The sequence below is a fragment of the Chlamydotis macqueenii genome, chromosome Z, assembly GCF_036417535.1.
Source record: "Chlamydotis macqueenii isolate bChlMac1 chromosome Z, bChlMac1.mat, whole genome shotgun sequence".
NCBI classification, from domain to species: Eukaryota; Metazoa; Chordata; class Aves; order Otidiformes; family Otididae; genus Chlamydotis; species Chlamydotis macqueenii.
In genome coordinates this window covers 67,941,003-67,962,350 of record NC_141593.1, presented here as the reverse complement: position 1 = coordinate 67,962,350, position 21,348 = coordinate 67,941,003, and the positions used below count along the sequence as shown (strand labels likewise).

General features: G+C 42.0%; 1 protein-coding gene across 2 annotated transcripts in view; it reads left to right on the top strand.

Moving 5' to 3' along the window:
* The window catches only part of LPAR1 (lysophosphatidic acid receptor 1), a 75,899-nt gene that overhangs the window by 29,142 nt on the left and 25,409 nt on the right, over window positions 1–21,348 (top strand). For both annotated transcript variants that reach the window (XM_086770858.1, XM_086770859.1), the window contains exon 3: window positions 6,100–6,847. In XM_086770858.1, coding sequence (XP_086626984.1) covers window positions 6,100–6,847 — 748 coding nt within the window. The remainder of the gene's footprint in view (window positions 1–6,099; window positions 6,848–21,348) is intronic.

The window sequence follows — 21,348 nt, the reverse complement described above, 5'->3', positions numbered from 1 at the left end:
TGTATGTGTGCACCAGTAGAAAGTGCAAGAAGTTGAAACCACAGAGCTGGTGATCTGGGGGCCTGCTGGACCAGCTCAGTGTGCTCCTGACCATTGCTGCTTTTCACTGATGCTCTTGTGTTTTAATAGTGAATTGCCAGGCTCCTGATTCATCTGTCCTGAAAAGCCATAGGGCTGAGTCGAGGTATTTCAGACCTGACAGTTAGCAACCTTGGCATCTTCCAGAAGAAAGGCATTTTTAGAGTTAGCTGGACATCCTGCTCTCACCCATTCCTTTTTTTTGGCCCACAGAAGCTATTTTTTTAACTTGCTTTTGTAGCAGTCAACAGTGAATAAGCACTAAGGAAGGCAAACACCCTCCCTGGTTTTATAGTCAATCTGTGGAGGTCATAATCATAGTTCCCAACAGGATCTGTGTCACTTGTGAATTACACCTTCCTCAGTAGAAGTAAAATTGCTTCTTTTTCTAGTGTTGCTGGTGACTGGGTCTCTTTGGTACACTGAGTGTCTAGATATGTTGGGCTACCATTTTCAGGTGGAAACTGTAGGATGCAGAGAACTTCTCATTTTAGTTTCTACTAGTTAGCTCTGAGACTCCATAGTGATACGGTCTACTACAAAAGCATCCTAAAAATTATTAGGCATGCTAGCTGTTGCCACATAATCCAGAAGTAACTTTATGCTTTATCATGTTATAGCAGAGTTTAAAGGATCCCCTTGCAAACAGAGTAATTTCCTCGCATCTTTTCAGCTACATGAAGGGCAAAATGAGTCTAGTCAAATGAAGAAGTAGCCTGCTTTGAGTGAACCACGACATCTTAACATACAAGTTCTTCTTTAAGTCTGCCAAAAGATTACTTTGGGAGATGCAGTTCTGAAAAGGGTGTGTGAGGAGCTGTTGTACCTTGGTGATGGGGTTTCATACTTTCATTGTGCAGATAAAATTACACCTGTACATAAGGCATAGTCAGTATAATGAATCAGGCCCCCTGTATTGAGACTTTTTGATTTTTTGAGTTAGACTTTGGGTAAATGCCTCCGCAACTTCTACTTCTATCTTTAAAGGAAACACCTTCTTTTCCCCTTTATTTTTAAACCTCTTGTTTCTTTTGTGTTCTGCAATTTGAACAATAGTTTGTGCTTTTCATTAGGTAATGGAGAAAATTTTGTTGCAAATCGGAGGTTTTTTTCTCATCTGTTACAGCTTTACTTTCGTAAAACCCATGGTTCTGCAGTTGTGGGTTAAGAAAGTATTTACATACTGATTCAATTATTCCTACACTTACTCGCCTATGCTTGTTTTGAAGATATTCTTAACCTACACTCTTATTTGGGGATTCTGACATGGGCGATTCCCCCAAGTTTTTCAGCTCTGGGCTTCTTGGTATGTTGTTAAACTTCAGAGTGTTTAGCTAAACTGAAAGCAGTGCTACTGCTTTTCTAGTCACTGCTGCATTACATGTAGAGCTTTAAGACAGCTATTGCTGTTTTGGAGTCTATAGTCTACCATTCCTAATTCTGCATTTCCTCTGAAATATTTTCTGGATTTCTGGGCAGCATTGAGAATGAAAAATACTGGGTTTGGGATCCAAGGGTAGCTATAGAATTAAAAGCTCATCCTGTATACAATAAGACTCCTCTGAGTCTCACAGACTTCAAGGAGACAACATGCAAGTTGCATGACTTCTGAAAAACGGAGATCTCTGGCTGGTACTTGGCATTTCATTGTATGCAGAATTGTTATCATGTTCAGACTTCCTTGCCAACTAAATTGTTTTTCCTTTCCTCGCTGTGTTCTAGGTAAGAAAACAGCAGCATGTCAAGGTTAGTTCAGTAAAGGAAAAAAAAAAAAGGAGTAGACTGTGTTTGGAGACCTAAGGGTTAAAATATTTTAAAGAGTTTTCTTGGATATGGAATCATTTTTGTGGCCTCCAAGTTTTGAAAGCTGTTTAAAAGTCAGACCTTAGTATTCTAAGAATGTTCAGCTCTGTTTCTCTCGGCAAGAAATAAATGCACCCATGCTGGCTGAAGGGGTAGTCCTTTTTTTTTTTCTTTTTTATTTTTTTTTTTTTTTGTTAGGTGGACAAAGGAACTCTGCAAACTGTCAGATTGCAGTGAGTTTTGTAAACTGATCATTTGCCCCTCAGGCACCTTGTGCTACCTAACCATCAGTTTAGATGGTCTCAATCAGCAGTGTTTGAAAACTTGGTAGTGTGTCTCTTCCACCATGAGCATCTCTCCATGCACAGCCCTCACCAGGTGGCCTGCTGCTCACCACCGAGCTGGCAGGATCCAGAGCTTCCTGCTCACCTTCCCACTCTAGACAGCCAGTGCCTTCTCCACTCTGGTCTCTTCCCTGAGAGAGGAAGGGGTAATCGGCTGCTCCCCCAGCTACATCCCATGGGCAAGCTGCTCCACACCTTGGATCCAAATCCTCCCTCCACTCTTTAAGCTGCGATGGAGAGGTGGGGCAGCAGCAAGATGAATCAGGCACAAAACACTGGAAAGTGGCTTAAGTGGGCTCTTCTCCCAGTCTCCCCACTGCCACCCCAGTGGTGTGGTCCTATACCAGCAGACAAGAGGAGACGAGAGGACAGGAGTAGCATATAGTGACTGGAAAGGCCCATGCCAAGGTGACCTTCTGGCCACAGGGTGGCGAGGGGTTGACTGTAGAAGCAGAGTGAGTTTTATTTATTAAGTCCTGATGCCAAATTTCCTGGTCTGTGTGTACTGTGTTATGGTTAGAACTACATCTCATGATTTTAAGATATTTAACTCCCTTTGATTTGGCACAACTGTGTCTTAAGTATTAAATCCCCCTCACATGGTTAGAGGAGGCTTTGCTTTTAGCCTGCTTTTACTCCGTTTTGCTTTATCTGTCCTGTTGGTTTATAACTCAGACGTTTTCTTTTTCCACACAGATGTATGCTGGAGGTTTAGTTAACATGGGCAATTTGCAGCTCAGTTTGTTTTAAACTTCAGTTGAGGTATACTAAATGGATGAGGTAAATCTCAGGGCACTGCACATCTGGCTTACCCAGGCAATGAAACACACTGAGTGAAACTTCAGGAAATTAAAATATAAACTTCCCTGCCCCTTTTCCTGCAGGGGCAGGAGAGGGGATGGGTCTGCCTGCTTGCATATGCCATTATGGTGTGTTAACACTTTCGGAACCCAGAGATATGTTATATTTCCCTCCTGCTTGAGCCTTTCCAGTCAGATAGCAGTGTCACAGGTACATGTGATGCCTTGAGATTTGTATGTTTGTGACCTGGGAGGTCAAAATCTTCCTGTAAGATATACACTGGCATCCAAGAAGCATCCGAGAAACTTGATAGCCTGGAAGTCCCCTGTTTGAACTTTTGTTGGGAAACTGTCTCTTCTTCTGATCTTCTTTCCTTTGGGACTGAAAAGATTGCTTTTAAAGGAGATCCCAGGTTTTAGATTAGCACGCCCTAAAAACAAAACTCCAAAACCCCTTATGCAAACCGAGCGTTTTGTTCCTGTGTCTTCAAAACGAGAGAAGCCGCCAGTGAGCCTCATGCTCTCCCTCTGGGATTACTCAAGCGCTGTCATGCTTTTAAATTTAACAAGTCTGACTCTGTAGCTTTTTACGTACTCTTATGTGCGTCGCATACACTCAGCCCTGGCTGAGCATTCTGTGAATAAGACAAATGCCCAGCAGTTATCAGTCCATGTTATAGTGAGCTTTTTTTATCTTATCTTGCTTCAGATCTCATCTGAAAAGGCTGGGGATGATATTAGAGACTCAGGGCATAATTTGCATTCTAAGACCATGTGTGAAACAAAGCCATTAAAAAAAAAAAAGTGGTATCTACCACATTTGAAATTTCTGAATTAAAAGTGTGTGTTCTGTCAGGTGTAGCTGGCCTCTCTCCACAGGAGCAACAGTAGAGCGTCATATATGGGCAGCAGCCATCTGAAAGAAAAATTTAGATTGAGAAATAGATAGACAAAGAGAGAATTTATTCAGGATTGCGAAAAGTCCACTAGATCCTGGAGTCCTGAGCTCCTCTGTAATTCAGACTGTAAGACTGCATCCAGGTATTCCTACAGAGAGAAAAAAAAAACAGGGCATTCACGTAATTAATGCAGATGCTGGCAAGCTTTTATAAGGGCCACTAATTCATTCATATGACTTCCTGTCTCCCTCAAGGGTTCTTATACTTGACCTGTTATTACCACATGGTCTTTAACCAAAGAATGAAAGCCAGATGTCTTGTGGCTAGGTCTCCTTTTGTTAAGTGTCCCTTATAAATCGTTTTTTTCTATGCAACAGAGAGATCCTACATGGGAACTTTTAAAAATTCTTAAATAATTAAGGCTGAGAGGTTTCTAACCTAAGAGTTGATGTATCCTCGAGGAACAATAAAAGTTTTATAGTAACTGTGCTGAGAAATACTATTTACTCTAGCTTTTTATTATCCTGAGTCTGCAAATGTTTCTAATCGATGTTTAGATTGGAGGTAAAAATCATTCTATGACGACCTTTTTCTTTAACATAAATCTAGATGTCATGCAATGCATTCGGGATATAGATGGAAAGTTTTGTATGTTGCTTTATTGGAATTAGCTTAATTGTGTTGACAAACAGAAGGAAATTAAAGGAAACAGGAATAGCTTTGGATGATTACAAGAAAATCTTTAGCAGATACTATTTTCACTCAAGTCCAGTTACTAACTTGATTTCCCAGTTCTGTACGTTTTTCGCTTCAACTTGAAGGTCAGCGGTAGCATTTCCTGCAGCTTGGCTGGAGCTGTCCAAAACATGGGCTTTCGTTTGCATGTTTTAACAGGAAGACATTATCATTTTTTAGTGTTGTTGATCTGTTCTTTAGTTGGACTTATTGCCTTGTTTGTTGCCAAAACTGCTCCTCTTTTTGTAAAAATTCAAGTTCAGTCAGTAGAGTTTCACAGCGATAAAAACAGAGTGTTAGAGACGAATCTCCTGGCTCTCTTTAGAAAGATACTTTTTTTGACGTGATTTTCTTGGGGGTTTTGTTTTTGGTTTGTTTGGTTTTTTAAAAATTATTATTTTTATATCCTCATTGTTAAGGCATGCTAAACATGGAACCAGTATGTTATTCAGAGGAGTTTCTTTTTTTAGGCCTTACCTTTTGGTAATTGCACCTTGAGTAATTGATTATAACTGAGGAAGGAAATTCATTAAGCATTTTCTTGTTAGCCACCAGTTTTATGCAAAACTTCTACAGTCTGGTGGAGTATGAGGCTTGTTTGTTGCACCTGTAACTGTGCTCAGCTGAGTACTGTGCAAGGAAAATTAATCATATATTCCCTGACATAGCCACAATAATACTGAATGCAAGAAATAAGGGTTGATGATTTTAACACTAGTTAAGTAAAATATTGTTTTTTCTGATTTCTTGCCTAACTCCTCCTATTTCAAATTGGAATAAGACAATTCAGATGAGTTATACCTTAAAGCATGGTCTGTTTCAAGCCCTGTTTAGAAACATGGCTGACAGAAAAAAAAAAAGAAGAATGCTCATAGAAATATAGTGACTTGCTGCTTTTATTGTTTATAAATGCACTTCATGGTTTATGGACAGACACAGCCCCTGGCCCGGGCAATTTAGAGTCTTAGAGCATATTGATGACCTTAATTTAGGGTTGTCTCCCAGTTTTTAAGACAGGACAAGAAGGAATGCCCCTGATGGAGACCTGGATGAGTCAAAACCTGCTGGGAAATCTAATCCACTTCTCCTTGTCTTTGAGGAGCTCTTCTTTTAACACCACTACAGCCAAACAATAGTTTTATGCACTGATAATGTAAATAAGGTGTCCTGTAACAGAGTTAACTTTTCTTAATTACGAATTGCATGCCCTTTTCTCAAAGTCAATTTTTCAGCAGGTCTCCTTGGCCAGAAGCTCGTTTGGTATACAATTTACAGCTATGGAATGCCATTTGGTCTGAAAAAATGATTTTGTTCTGAAGTGTGTTCCCTTCCTGTCCCCTTCCCTGCTCTCTGTGCATGTCTTATCCATGGAGGCAATCGTGTTTTCAGTTCTGATGTCATTTTTTTTTTTCTCTCTCTTTCTTTCCCCTCTTCTTTCAGTCCACAGCCATGAGCGAACCACAGTGCTACTACAATGAAACCATTGCCTTCTTTTATAATAGAAGTGGAAAATATCTAGCCACTGAATGGAACACTGTCAGCAAGCTTGTAATGGGACTGGGGATTACCGTCTGCATCTTCATAATGCTGGCTAACCTCTTGGTTATGGTGGCTATTTATGTCAACCGCCGATTCCACTTCCCTATTTATTACTTAATGGCCAACTTAGCCGCTGCGGACTTTTTTGCAGGGCTGGCTTACTTTTACTTAATGTTCAACACAGGACCCAACACTAGAAGATTGACTGTAAGCACCTGGCTTCTCCGTCAGGGGCTCATTGACACTAGCCTGACAGCCTCTGTAGCCAATTTGTTGGCCATTGCTATTGAGCGGCACATTACAGTTTTCCGAATGCAGCTACATACTCGGATGAGCAACCGGCGCGTGGTGGTCGTAATTGTTGTTATCTGGACTATGGCCATCGTCATGGGCGCTATACCAAGTGTTGGATGGAATTGTATTTGTGATATCACTCACTGCTCCAACATGGCACCGCTCTATAGTGACTCCTACCTGGTCTTCTGGGCTATTTTCAACCTGGTCACTTTTGTGGTCATGGTGGTCCTATATGCTCACATCTTTGGGTATGTCCGCCAAAGGACTATGAGAATGTCCAGACACAGTTCTGGACCCCGGAGGAATCGGGACACCATGATGAGCCTCCTGAAGACTGTGGTCATTGTGCTTGGTAAGTACTTACTTTGCCTCCCCTCTTTTCCCCTCTCTGCTTCCTATCAGGTGATTTCAGTAATGCATGTCCAGCTTCTGGAGGTTGGTAGCATTTGGAAGACACTGTAAGAGGCAGGGGCGCAATAGGACCCCCACATCATTCATAACTGTGTTGGGACTATCAAGCTTAGTTATGGAAGTGGGTTCCACAGACTTGGTCACTCAGTCCTGTAACATGAAACTGATGAAAATCCAGGACCTTCAGATGTAAGGTGGTGGTTTCTTGTGGCAATGCAGGTTTAAAATGTGTTGTAGCAGCCTGTCCTGTGCAGTGTTTGCCCTTTTGCCTTTAAGGATGCCAAGGCTGCAACCTTAAAATAGTAGAGGGAAGGCTCAATCTTCCACTGAAGTACTTTTTGTCTCCTTTTTGCCACCCAAAAGTTGTAGCGTGTATTCAGGCAGTACTCCTGTGTCTGGAGAACAATGAGGGGCTTCAGGCTACTGATGAAAAGATTTTGTGTGTTAAGCAGGACTGCAGGTACAGTTTGCTCAGGTCTATAATGTTTAGCAATCAGAGTATCTGCCAATCTGCTAATATAGATAAATAGCATGTGAGGCACTGATGCACTTCAGCACACTGCTCAGGAGATGCCTAAGCTTCAGGGCTTGGAAAACCGGGAAACATGAGGGAAATACCGTAACACGCTCTGGAGTCAGAAGGTTCCTGTCTTTTATTTGTTTTTTTGTCTGGGGCTCTCAGTTTTCTTATGCAAACGTACAGCCTGGATACTGGGTACCATTCCCTGGTGATGTTTTTTTGCAGTTTTTTCTGCTCTTTGTTGCTGCAGATGACAGTAAGCTGCAGGCATGTTAAGAACACAATGAAAATTGAGGTTTCGCAGTCTTGTTTTTAGGAATTGCTGTTCATACAGCAGTGAAATATTTCCTGTGAGGTGAAAGACTGAAAGACTGGCTCAGGGTTTAAAAAAAAAAAAATAGGTGGGAAATATTAAGTGTTTATACAATGCAAGTTGTAGTAATAAATAAATAGTAATCGAATAAATAGCACATGGCAGCTAATCCCAAGCATGTATATATGCAGCTGGAAGGGCAGGTAGTGACTGCGCTCTCCTCCGTTCTCCTATGAGCAGTGGTCACGGGGAAGATGTACGGGCCACCCACTGAGGCCACAACAGTAGAGGTCTACAAGCAACATAAAGTAGCCCTTTTTTTTTTTCCCTATTAAGTACCTTATTTTTTCCAGGTATTGTTTTGGAAACAGTGGAACAACTCCAGAGGTTAGGTAGCATTAGCCAAACTGAAGGTGACTCAAGTTTACCTCCTGATGTAGTTCAGTGATGTCTCTGATTCCTCACGGGGGCTCTTTGCAGTAAGATTTTTCAGGACTGCTGTAGCACAGATTGAAGTTTTCACCAAAATTCAAATAGGACCTTATCTCTTGTCACCGGTGCAGTTATATTCATCCAGCTGTAGCACCTTTTCTAATCTGTATAAAACACCATTGACAGAGAGAGGTAACATTATTTTATTAAATCTATTTGGAGAAAACAAAGGCACTCCCAGGCTGTGACAGTCTTCATCCCGTATTTAGATCTCTCACTTCGGCATTATTTTGAAAAGGATTGATTGCTGTTTTTTTCAAAGCAGTGTGGTTTCTTTGGTTGAAGGAGGTCAGTCATAGCGCTGTGGTGTACAGAAGCAGCAAGGCTTTCACTTCCTAACCGCCTGTGAGAGACAGTTGCAAGACAGCGATGTCTGGTAGTCTGTGCATAGGGCTGCGAGTTTATCTGCTTCCGCTTTGGGAAAGGCAGACAAGGTGGTGTCCTAGGCTGCCTGCAGCAACATGCTGAAAGTTTATCTCACACTACCTGGCTTCTTCTACATCAGTGAACCTCGGTAACACAGCAGAAAAGACCTGCTGCCTTTCTTAATGGTGCAGATCAGAGTAATGCGTTGCTGTTTGAGGCAGAAAACCAACTTTTTGCTGGAGGTGAAGAGGGGAAAGGAAGTGTTGCAGTTTATTCTCAAGCTTGCTCTCCCTCCTCCCCTGCCCCACAGGTGAGTGAGGCAGGGAGCTGGTCTGTGTCAGCCCACTTACCCAGGAGGAGGCAATTTCTTTTGGAGGAGAAGGAGAGTGCCTTGGGAACTGAGGAAAAACAGGCCTGGGAGTCTGAGTAAACCTATGAGCACTGGCAGAGGAAGGCAAACCAGTCCTCATCTTAGGATCTTTGTTAAAATGCTGCTCAGCCGTAAGTAACCCCCTTGTGTTTTGGGCAGCAATGAACTGTTCTTTTGGCTTTTAAACTTCCATAAACGAGTCCTGAAGTCGTCCTGCCGGCTGTACTCCCAGGCAAAGCTTCGCTGCTGCGAGCAGAAGATCATCTTTTCCCCATCCTCATCCATACAAGATTTTGGGGGACAGGATGGGGGAGGGAATTAACACAAGAGCTTCTTGTTTGTTAGCTGCCTAACACTGCCTGCCCTCCTCGCGCCTTGCTGCCTTGCTCCAAGTGGAGGAGCCGCCCCGAAGCGGGTGCAGTCGTCCCGGCAGCGATGCTGTCAGCATGTGCGGGGCGGACGCCAGCCACCACTGACAAGAGGGTGATTGTGTGGGGAGGGCTACGGCCGCTCAATGCGCTGGCTGGAGCGGTCGGGATCTGGCACACTGCGTCATCCCACAGAGCGGGTGGGATGCTGAATCCTAGGAACAAGTCAAAAGCAGAGATTTTTTTTTAATGCCCTTTTTTTTTTTTCTTGAGTAAAATATTTTAAACAGAAGGAAGTGATTTCATAGTTGAGCCCTTTTTCCTTTTAACAAGGCTGCTTTTGAAATCTTTCGAAAGTAACAAGGAACATAAAGCTCTTTCTCCAGAGCATGCCTTTGCTTTGCGCTGGTGCTAAGGCAGGACTGATCTGTGTACCGTACACAGCCATAAAACCGGGTCTGGCTTGGCTCGCAGCTCAGTGAGACTTTGCCTTCCACGATCACCATGTGTTACATTTAAAGGAGCAATCCAGGGAACAGGCAGAAACCTAGCAGATACGGTAGCTGAAAATTGGCATCCTCTATTCCATCCTCCACATTTTTTATCTTACATTTAAGAACAAAGCTAACATTTTTCTGGTCAAGGTCATAGTTAGACTCTGAATGCATTTGGCTGGGTCACATGCAGGTTTGGCCCAAAAATGGATGGCAACATCTAACTACTGTTTTAAGAAGCAGTGAAGGCACTGGAAAAGGATTTCAGAACTCAGGGCTGGAAAAACTAACTCTACTCTGAATTTCCATGGCCTGGAATAAGTCATGAAAGGCCAGGGTCTTTTAGGGGTTCTTATGTACCTGCCTTTGTAGATAACTATTGGCTTAGATCATTACTGTTGGAAAGTTACCTTGTATATTTTCCTGCCTAACTGCTGATTAAACACCCATCCTTAATTTGTCAACTCTTATTTTTACATTGTGTATAACTCTTCCCTATATCCCCATACATATCTTTGGGCATTCTTCTCTATTTAGAAGTGAGATCATGATACTGAGGTTTTATAACTGAATTTTAAACAACAATAATAGGAACAACCCTCCTTATGTGTATTTTACTGATCCTGCCAATTAGCTTTCTGTGTCGAGTGAGTTCTCAACAGTGTTTGACCAAAATTCGGCATGCCTATTGAGCCAAGAACCGCAGCTAGCCCCCAGGATGGCGAAAGAGCAAACAATGAGTTTGTGTTTCCTTACCCTTTATGTTGCTAGGAACTAAAGAGACATCTAGGCCTTTCCTGCCTGTAAGACCATCCACTTTGTTCGGAGGAATGTGGTTTATTCTGTAAGATGTGGAAACTAATGTGGGCACAGATAAAAAAGCGAAGGTTCTTTTTGTATAAACTGTTTAGATTTAAAGGAGTCTCACTGTGTTTGAAGACAGTGTCTTACTTATAACGAAGCAATAAATGCAAGGAAAAACATCTGGAAGTTCAGTATAAACATCTGGAAGGATGGAACTGCTCAGAAACAGCTTTTTTTCCTGCCCTCTCTTTCTGCCATAGTTATGAATTGCATGAGAGACTTATTTTTGTACTTTTGTAGCTTTTATTTCACAACTAGGTTTCAAATGGGATTGGAAAGCAGCAAATAACTATGGTAATGCATGTAGGTGTCAATATGTGCTGCAGTCAGACAGTTAAAGCAAATAAAGTGCATTATCAATAACTTTAACCTTTCTGGGTGATTTATTGATATGCAGCATTTCATTCCAAGATCAAAACATGCGGTTCTGTGGAGGCACATTTTTTAAAAGATGTTTTAAATATCTATGCTGTCTCTTCCGGCATGCAGTCTGCATCTTCTCCTGCTTCCTCCTCTCATGCAGTAGGAGCACTTGATTTTCAGTAGGAATTAAGAAGACCGTGATAGAGTGCTACAAACTGAATGACAGCACCCTGTGTTTTGCCAGAGGCATGTCTTTATTTCTGTACCCCTGATGCAGCGTTGGGCGGTTAACTGGGATGGCCTATCTTCATCAGCTCCTAAATCAAGGCTTTGACCTACCTAGGCCTTCCTAACTATATTTCACCAGTTACCAAGTAAGTGGTCCTGGGTCAAGATGAAGATTATCTTGTCTAGACAGAGCTTGGTTATGGCATCACTTGAACTTCGGCAGATCTTCCGTGCCCATGGAAAATTATCCTGGTAGGCCAAAGCAAACATGCAGCTGATAAGAGGAACTTTTGAACAGGCCAGGGTTTAACTTTGAGCCCTATGGCTGGAAGATGACAATTCTATCTGTTCACCTCCTCCCTGAGGAGTCCTGCTGATATGAAAAGAGCTGAGCTCTCCAGCAATGTTTTCTCTGAGACGACTGAAAATGAGGATGTCGTATCGTATCAGCTTGGAGATGTGCTTCCACCAGGTAGCAGTGGTGGCCTCGTTTGGAGAAATGCAGCACCCAGTTGGGTTTTTTTCCTTGATGTTACTACGTTTTTCTCAGAGAGCTGGGCTGCACAGTGAGATCAGGCTGGTGTTCAGCTGAGAGTAGCAACTTTCACAGGTTCTTCTCTGGAAGTGAGGGAGTGTGAAGCAATAAATACCGGGTTACCCTGTGTCTGAACGTGGGGCTCCTTCTGAGTCACCAACCCTGCCTAACCCCTACGTCACAGTAATGTCGCTTGTGTATTGATTTAGTCCTGACGGAAAAACAGGGCAATAAACTCTGGAACTGGTGCTGGCAATACAAGTCTGAGCATCAATGACTTTCTGTTTCAGCACACAGGGTGCAGTTATGTGCAATTCCAGTGTTTTTAGATAAGTATATTTTAAAAGCACACAAACTGTGAATTTAACCCACAGTCGAGTAAACTGGGAAATTGTGGCTGGTGACTGTAGTCTAAATGCAGCAGTCCTCTTAGAGTTTATAAGATTAATCCTTATTACCATTGTATCGAGATGGAAAGTTATAATAAGTGCTTTCAGAGCTGCAGTGTCGTGGCAATACTTTCAAGCTGTGTTATCAAATATTTGCATGAAAAAGCGAAATCTTCATTAGAATTGTTCTATAAGACTTTTCTGATAGCACACCTTGTCCTACAGATGATGGCTTGGATTTCTTTCTCTTTTCTTGGCAGAAGTCCGTAAGAGTGCTTGTAATAGCTCCTCAGATATTTCTTTGGAGGAAAATAACACATGCAGTTTGGGGTGGATGTGGTTTCTAGGGCTTGGTGTCAGTGCTTATAATGTGTTATCTTTATTTATTATTTTTCCATGCATCTTAATGACATTTTGGTATTGACTTAAAAAAAAAACAAACAGTGTATTTTCAGCTTACAAATAGGTGAAGCAGAATGGAAGTCTTCAGTGCTTCTGTTTTTTTAGAAGATTTCAGTATGAAATAATTAAGATTTAATAACAAAAATAGAATTTTCGTGATGTGTGTTACCCATAACGTGGACTAATATTTTTATGTTCATATATGCAAATGTTCATATTTGCATTTACTTGATAAGTACAGATTGTTTACTATATTAGACAGCATTTTTTATAAAAGGGAGACAATTTTTTGTGAAGAGCTATTAAAAATCAGTTAGTTAGATTTTATCAGCAAAATGGGTTTCTGCTTTCAGTTAAAATACTGGAGGCATGAAAGCTTGCTAAGGATCTAAGCTGTAATCTGTACATAGTTATGCAGTGATTGGTGTGTGTCTTAAATTTAAGACCCTTTGGACTTTCATGGGATGTTTCTTGTTTGTTTTTTTCATGCTGCTAGTAAAAGCAATACTATGTGTGCTCTCTGGCAATCTCTGTCTCCAAATCTCACTCACTGATCATTTTTATTGCCATTTATATTCCTGCAAATGAATTCCAGTTGACCTTTTTGAATTTTGTCTAGTAGCCGCAAACTAAATCTCTTCCCAGTACTGCTTGGCTGGCGAGGATATTGAAAGGAAAAAGAATAAGGAAGCACAGTATCTGGAAGTTACACTGTGGTCAGTTTGTTTATGTGTTTAACTTCCTAAGTAGCTTTATTTTTCAAAACAAGCCTGTACAAGATCTACTTGCTGAAGCAGAATTATTGGTGCCTTGGATCCAGGCAGCTCTTTCTCCCAACCCGGAGCCTGGTTGAGTGTGTTGGGAGTCTCATTTTAAATGTTTTGCTTAATTCCTTCACTATCTCTCCCAATTAAATTTGTTGCACCTGCAGCTAAAGCTGATACATCCCTAGTCTTTTCTCTCAAGTATTCCAGGTATCCCTGTGTAATTCATTGTTTCACCCTGAGGATGCCATTTGGAAGTTTCCCCCTTCTTTCCCTCTCCAGTTACAAATAAGTATTGTTTATTTTCATTTGAGATCCTTTGAAACTGTGCTTTGAGGAACTTCCATCATTTCCCAAGGCAGGAATGTGGTTTTATTTTATTTTTTGAAAGGGGAAAATACCTCTGGTAAATCCATTCCTTTACATATGATGGAAATGAGGCCTTGTTTAATAAAAGTCTCTCCCTGAACTTCAGTATAATTTATTACCTTTTCAGGGAAGAAATAAATTTAAAGGGTAAAGGAAAGCTCTTTGCGTTCTTCCAACAGCAGCCAGAGAAGGATAAAGCTTCAGTAGTTTTTGGTTTGTACTCATATTCAGCTTTTGATTAAATATCCTTTTTTTGATTAAATTGCCCCCAACATAAGAAGGACATGGACCAGTTGGAGAAGGTCCAGAGGAGAGCCACGAAGATGATCAGATGACTGGAGCACCTCTCCTATGAGGACAGGCTGAGAGAGTTGGGGCTGTTCAGCCTGGAGAAGAGGAGGCTCCGGGGAGACCTGATAGCGGTCTTCCAGTACCTCAAGGGGGCCTACAGGAAAGATGGGGAGAGACTCTTCAGTAGGGCCTGTTGTGACAGGACTAGGGGTAATGGTTTTAAAATAGAGGGAGGTAGATTTAGATTAGATATTAGGAAAAATTTTTTTACAACAAGGGTGGTAGAACACTGGCACAGGTTGCCCAGAGAGGTGATGGATGCCCCATCCCTGGAAACATTCAAGGCCAGGTTGGATGAGGCTCTGAGCAACCTGATCTGGTTGGAGATGTCCGTGCTCCTTGCAGGGGGGCTGGACTAGATGACCTTTGAAGGTCCCTTCCAACACCAAGCATTCTATGATTCTATGATTCTATATTATAATTACTGGTGTATGTTTCCTCTTGTTTGCAAAAGGCTTCTAAACATGAATTGCAATAGCAAAAGTAAGTATTCTTCTGAACAAGGCCAAGGGGATTGATTTTTATTTTTCTTTATGAATGATATGATTTGGAAATCACACCCTTCCCACCAAGCAATAGAATCCAACCTTTTCTGTCTGAGCGAGGTGAAATAACAAACTTCTGGCTAAGCAGTGAAATTCACTTAGTGAAAAGCTGCACTAAACCAAAATCATGAAATCACAGACTGGTTTGGGTTGGAAGGGACCTTAAAGATCACCTAGTCCAGCCCCCTTGTCCTGGGCAGGGACACCTTCCACCAGATCATGTCACTCGAAACCCCATGCAGCCTGGCCTTGGACACTTCCAGGGATGGGGCATCCACAACTTTTCTGGGCAAGCTGTTCCAGTGCCTCATCATCCTCACGGTAAAGAATTTTTTCCTGATACCTATTCTAAATATACCCTCTTTCAGTTTAAAGTTGTTACATTTTGTCTTATCACTACAGTGATAAGATATCGCTACAGTCCCTGATGAAGAGTTCCTCCCCATCTTTTCTGTAGGCACTCTGTACTGTTTCCAGAGCCTTCTCTTCTCTAGGCTAGACAACTCTGCTGTCTGACTCCGCTTAGCACCGCTATATCCACAAGCAAGTGGTCGTCATAGAATCATAGAATGGTTAGGGTTGGAAGGGACCTTCAAAGGTCATCTAGTCCAACCCCCCTGCAAGGAGCAGGGACATCCCCAACTAGATCAGGTTGCTCAGAGCCTCATCCAGCCTGGCCTTGAACGTTTCCAGGGATGGGGCCTCCACCACCTTTCTGGGCAACCTGTTCCAGTGTTCTATAACTCGCATCATAAAAAATTTTTTCCTAATTTCTAATCTAAATCTACATCCCTCTATTTTAAAACCATTACCCCTAGTCCTATCACAACAGGCCCTACTAAACAGCCTTTCCCCATCTTTCCTGTAGGCCCCCTTGAGGTACTGGAAGACCGCTATCAGGTCTCCCCGGAGCCTCCACTTCTCCAGGCTGAACAGCCCCAACTCTCTCAGCCTGTCCTCATAAGAGAGGTGCTCCAGCCCTTTTATCATCTTCGTGGCCCTCCTCTGGACCTTCTCCAACTGGTCCATGTCCTTCTTGTGTTGGGGGCTCCAGAACTGGACACAGTACTCCAGGCGGGGTCTCACCAGGGCAGAGTAGAGGGGGAGAATCACCTCCCTCGACCTGCTGGCCACGCTTCTCTTGATGCAGCCCAGGATGCGGTTGGCCTTCTGGGCCGCAAGGGCGCATTGCCTGCTCATGTTAAGCTTCTCATCCACCAGCACTCCCAAGTCCTTCTCCTTAGGGCTGCTCTCAATCTGAGCTTCTCCAAAATAGTGGAGATGTGGACATGTTGTGGGACATTCGCTCTAACCCAGAGGTTTTGGTAAGCTTTGAGAAAAGTTGAAGGCCCAGAGTACAAACAGTTACCAAGGAAAAAAAAATTGAAAATCAGCATGTGCGGGAAGAATTACATGTAAAATGTCAGCACATGACCAAGGCCTACTGATCTCGGGCTTTTTTGAGCTGAGTTTTTTGGAATTGTCAATGAGAACCCATCCTGTACTAGAGGCAACAATAATGCTTTTACAAAATGACTGCTTGCAAGATAACATTTTTGTCCTCTAGAAAGCACACAGTTGCATGGGGAGTTTGGTTCTAAATATTTTGCTTAATTTTTCACTGACTCTCCATGTTAAATTTCTTGCCTCCTCAGCTAAAACTGATACGTCCTTCGTAGCTTACAGCTAGACCTCAGCTTTAGAAACTAAACAAAAATGCCAGCTGTTAACTTGTCGCACTGCAAAACTGCCTTCAATGAGGCATTGAACAGTCATTTGTTTCCACCAGTGGAAAACACTGAGAACAAGAGACTGTTTTGTGGGAGAGGAGAAGTGGTGCTCCTTCTTGTGCATTGCTTCACTGCACGTGAGCAGCGTGCCTAAGTATTCGGAGTTGTCTCTTTTTCTGGGGTAATTAGTGAAAACAGAAGAATACCGTTTTAAACCCCAAATTATTTTTGCCTTTCAGTGAAACTATGGCTTTTAACACCAAAACACAAAGTTATTGCCAGTGGAAAAGCTTGCTGAGACATCAGAAGTGCAGCAGCTGGTCAGTGGGGTGGGAAATGGTCGTCAGTGAGTGACAGCCTTCAGGCAACGGCCGTTCTGCCTCCCTCCTCCCAGTCTCAGCAGGACAAGTGTGTTCAGGGAAAAGGCTTCGTTTGTGCATTTTTTAAAAATACATGTATTTTGAAACTGAATGTGAAATACAAATGTAATTCTAAGCTCTTCTGGTTCTGGCTTTATTAGCAGGACAGCTTCCTATTTTCCTGTTCCATACAGCTGGGGACGCTGTTGCTGAGCTCACAAGTAGACTGTTTTTTTTTTCTTTTTTCTTTCAGACAAAGGTATTTTCTCTTTTTTTTTTTCTATTCTTTTAAACTTTTTTTTTTCCCAGCCCTTCCATGAGTAAGTTTCTCATGCCCTTCTCTAAAGCTGAACGCAAATGGCAGATCCCCATGCTTTCTCTAGGTCTCATTTGAGAAACCTTGATGTCATCCTTCCACTTCGCTCAGCCTAAAAAGGTCTCTGAAGTTCATTTTCCTTGTTGCCACATGGAGAAACGCTGATTCTACATTCAAGTGTGCTTCTTGTGTATGTGTCAGGTCCACTGGTGGACAGATGTCCTTTCCCATCAGTGCCTGAAGAGCAGATGAAAAGACTCTGAGCTTGTAAAGATGGTCTTGAGACTTCAGAATCTATTACATCATTTGTAAAGTCTGCAGCATTTATTTTCCATGCTCAAGTGTTGTCCGTCAGTCTGTGCTGCTTAATGCAGTACTGGAGCAAGGGGGAGCTATGAGAAGTGAAAATCCTTGGTTTCCAGGCCCACTGGCAAGCAGGAGGTGTTTGAACGCCTACAGAGGAGGGCTTTGAAGTTTGTGGACAGGGTGACCTTAAGTTCTGCATCTGGGGAAGTGTGAGTTTAGTCTGTAAACCTGTCCCTGACATACCTGCCACAGGGCTGCCTGTCTGCCGCTGTGGGCTGTGTTAGGAGAGCAGCCTCTGTGTGTTGCAGTAGATTGAAAGAGTAATTCCCTGATTAGCACTAAAAGCCTGTAAGGTTTTTGTTGGTGGTGGTTTTTTTTTAAAAAAAAAAAAGATTCAGATAAGTTTGAGGGGAGTGAGAGAGCATTTTGTTGCATTTTTTTGTGTTGGAGTAAGAGCTATCTCCCTGGGTCTTTCTGCTTTAATAAAGTACTTGGTATCCAAGCATGGATTTGCTATAGATATGCGAGAACAGTTAAGATTTTTGAAATATCTTTCTTCGTGAAAGAAGTCGTCATCCCCTGAAGAAGTGGGAGGGATTTTAGCTGTTACAAGCAAGAAAAGCTGCCAAGCGCCTGCATTTATCTTCTTTTCATGGAAATTGCTTCCTCTGACCTTGGACTCAGTGTGTTCCTTATTCTCCTAAAAGCAGTTTTGGGAGCTGTTTCCCATCTTCTGATATTGATGTAACCTTAGAAGGAACTTGTTCTGACATATGGCATTGATAATTCTCGTCTCCCCTTGTTTGAAGTTGCTTTTAAGTGCCCACTTTTTACTTTGCTAGAAGTATGAGGAGCAATGTAGAGATGAATGTTCCAAGCAGAAGCTGTATATATAGATAGAAAGAAAAAGAGCTGTGCAAATCTATTGCATATTTGTGGAATGGTTGCCGCTTTCTTCTGTTATACAAACTAAAATTAAAAACTGTAGTTTATAAAAGGAAAACTGAAGGAAATTTTTAAAAATATATTAAATGTGTTTAGATACATAACTGGATTTCCTTGATGATGTGTTGCGGTTTTTTTTAAGTTGGTCACCTTCATTAATTATCAAAATAAACATATTTAATGGCTTCATCCTGCATATATAAGAGAAAAGGTGACAGTTGAACTGTGCTTACTCTTCCCATCTTGAAGCAGTGGTACTAAGACCCTAAAACAGGCCAGGATACCGTGCCAGGGACCCGGAGTTGCCTGCCAGTCTCCCAGGTGAGACCCTGCCTCTCACAGCCTGCCTGCCTCAGTGCTGATGCTACTACATGTGCGTTTCAGTTAGCTCCCATGAACCAGGAGGAAAAACTTCTACATAATTGCAAAAAAAACCAGAAAAGTTTCATTTCCAAATGTGAACGTTTGAAGGAACAGCCTGGCTTTTTTTTATTTATCTCTTTGGCTGGCATGCAGAGCAAGGAGTGAAGAGTCTGGTGAATAACTGTTAAAACGTCCATCATCTTGTGCCTATTAATCAGCAGTTGGTGCTACAAGCTCTATTTTTGATATAGGAGGTTTACAATTAAAAATTTACTGGCGTAGCCATGAGTTTGGGTATATACTCTCAGCAATGAGGTATCCACCTTCAGGTTGCAAATGGGGAAATATATTTATTTCAGTACTTCATAAGAAACTATCAACTTTAAGTGACATGCAAAACAGCCCCTTACAATCGGTTAATTGGCAAAGGGTCTAAAAAAAAAAATCATTTAACTTCAGGTTGCGAAGAGTCTTATGGATGGGGAAAGGCTGAAGGAGTAAAGTAATGTCTTCTCTGCAAAAAAAAAAAAAAAAGCATTAACAACTCCCATCTGTTTTGTACCACGCTGTAGAAAGCAGGGTGGGAACTGATGTGTGGATGTTCCTAACCCCTGCTTGCACAAGTCAAAGCAGAAATTTGTGATAGAAAAATTGTTTGCCTTGAGCTGACAGACCTGCAAAGTGTGTTTTCTAGTGTTTGATGTTCAAAGTCGTGTCAGCAGGGCACACCATCATGTTCTGGTTCCTTCTCTGAAGATCAACAGTGAAATGGAGCTCAGTACTGACCAGTTCATTTTCCAGGAGATTCCTTGCCTTTTTCCGTGTGCCCATGGATAAAAAAAAAAGAGTAAGGATTCTATGAAGGCTGAGACTGCCCTTCCACTCTATAAAAAGAAGAGTATTTTTAGTCTCCAATGGGTGATTTCTGAAGTAATGTCAATGCAGAGATATATTTGGCTCTTTAATTTCTGAACCAAAAGCCTCTGCTCTGCCTGGGTTTCCTCCTGGCGTTAGCCAGTCTTCCCTCTCCAGCAGCTGTCTTGTCTACATGCTGCTGCACACAAAAGCAACTGCTACATATTTCTTCGAGTTCTCATTTGAACCACATTTTGAACTATCCAAACATATATTAACAAGTTTGCAACTTTAAAACTGCCCGTCCTGTTCCCTGGAGGAGTGGTGGAGTGTGTCTGAGGAGACCTCACGCTATTCTTCTACCTTAAAGCGAGAGGTGAACGTAGTATCTTGTGGTCCTGCTGACAGTCTCATCCTCCATGTGAGATTGAGCAATTTATATCATCTTTTCTACCCATGAAGGAGATGGAGAGGTCATGGTCCACATCTTAGGTAGTTCAGAGTTCAGGCTCCATTTTTGTGTCTGTTGCTTCACTTTTAGCAGATATGGCTTGACAGCTGGATATAGAGGGGTTTTATATAATTTCAGAATAGCAAAAGTCTTGCTTGGTCAGCTACTCTTCTGCTGTAGGCTCTCAAGCATGTGCCACATGAAAGGCACAGTCTCTGGTAACTGCACTAGCTGCAAATGAAACTGTTAACTTACCTCAGTTGCAAGTGTGAGTGTGGAAAACAGAAAGAGGTTTGCATTGAGATGGGTGTACTTTTCAGGGCCTTGGAAGATGCTTTTTGAAGAAGGTCTTCAATCTGACTTGCCAGAAATCACCTGAAATGTAGGTTCTGCTGCTAGAAGCCACAGAGGTACTGGGGGGTTACTGAAAAGGTTTCACATCTTGATGTGCAGGATGGACGTGGTGGGGTGGCGCACAGGCTTCAAAGGCTAAAAAAAAAACCAAAACTAAATATGAAAATAAATCTATAAAGTTGATAGTAACAGGAAAGAAAGACTTATATTCAGGCAAGATAAATAGGTCAATTGGTTGAATTTTAATTTGTGTTGTGTTTTGTTTCAGAGGTTGACTACCCATAAGGTTAGTTTGAAGCATGCAGTTGCAAAAGTGTTTTATTTTTTTCCCTATATGCCAGTTCATACCAAGTAGCATTTAGGAAACTGAAGCATAATTTCCCAAGAAAATGTACTAATTAAAATTCTTGTTTTGAAGCTGACGAGTCAGTAATTCATGTTAGAGAAAAGAAGATAGCTCTCACTGTCAGGTGGGAGTGGAAGAGATGCAGTACATCGGTCACTGAAACTGATACACTGCGTACTTTGTGAAATACAGAAGAAATTGGCATTTCTGATAACGTTTGGCATAGTTTCTGGCTAAGCACTCAGGCACTCACTTGTGTGAGTGCTCCATGAAAATGTATGAATTTATTTCAACAATGCATCTTTTGGAAGTGCCTTTTGTAGTACAGAGCAGTGGAATGTATTCGTTGTTCCTTAAAGAGATAAGAATTTTTTTATTACTATTTCAATATACGTGCTTGTTATATAGCATAGTGAAATGGGAAATGAAGCAAATTGGCTTTTTGATTGCTTTGCTTTTGTTCTGGTGCCAGAATGGTGATCTGCAGGATTCAGCTCTGAAGACATGAAGATATGGGAGTTTCTTCCTTTTTCTTTCTCAGGCACATTATGGGCTTAATGGAATCTCTGTTGAAAACGCCTGTCAGCCTCAGGTGAGGGGAGACGATGCAGACTCCCTGAGAGAGCTGTTAATCTGGCAGCTGACTCTCATCCTTCCTCCCCAGCTTTTTGGAGGGTGCTCGCC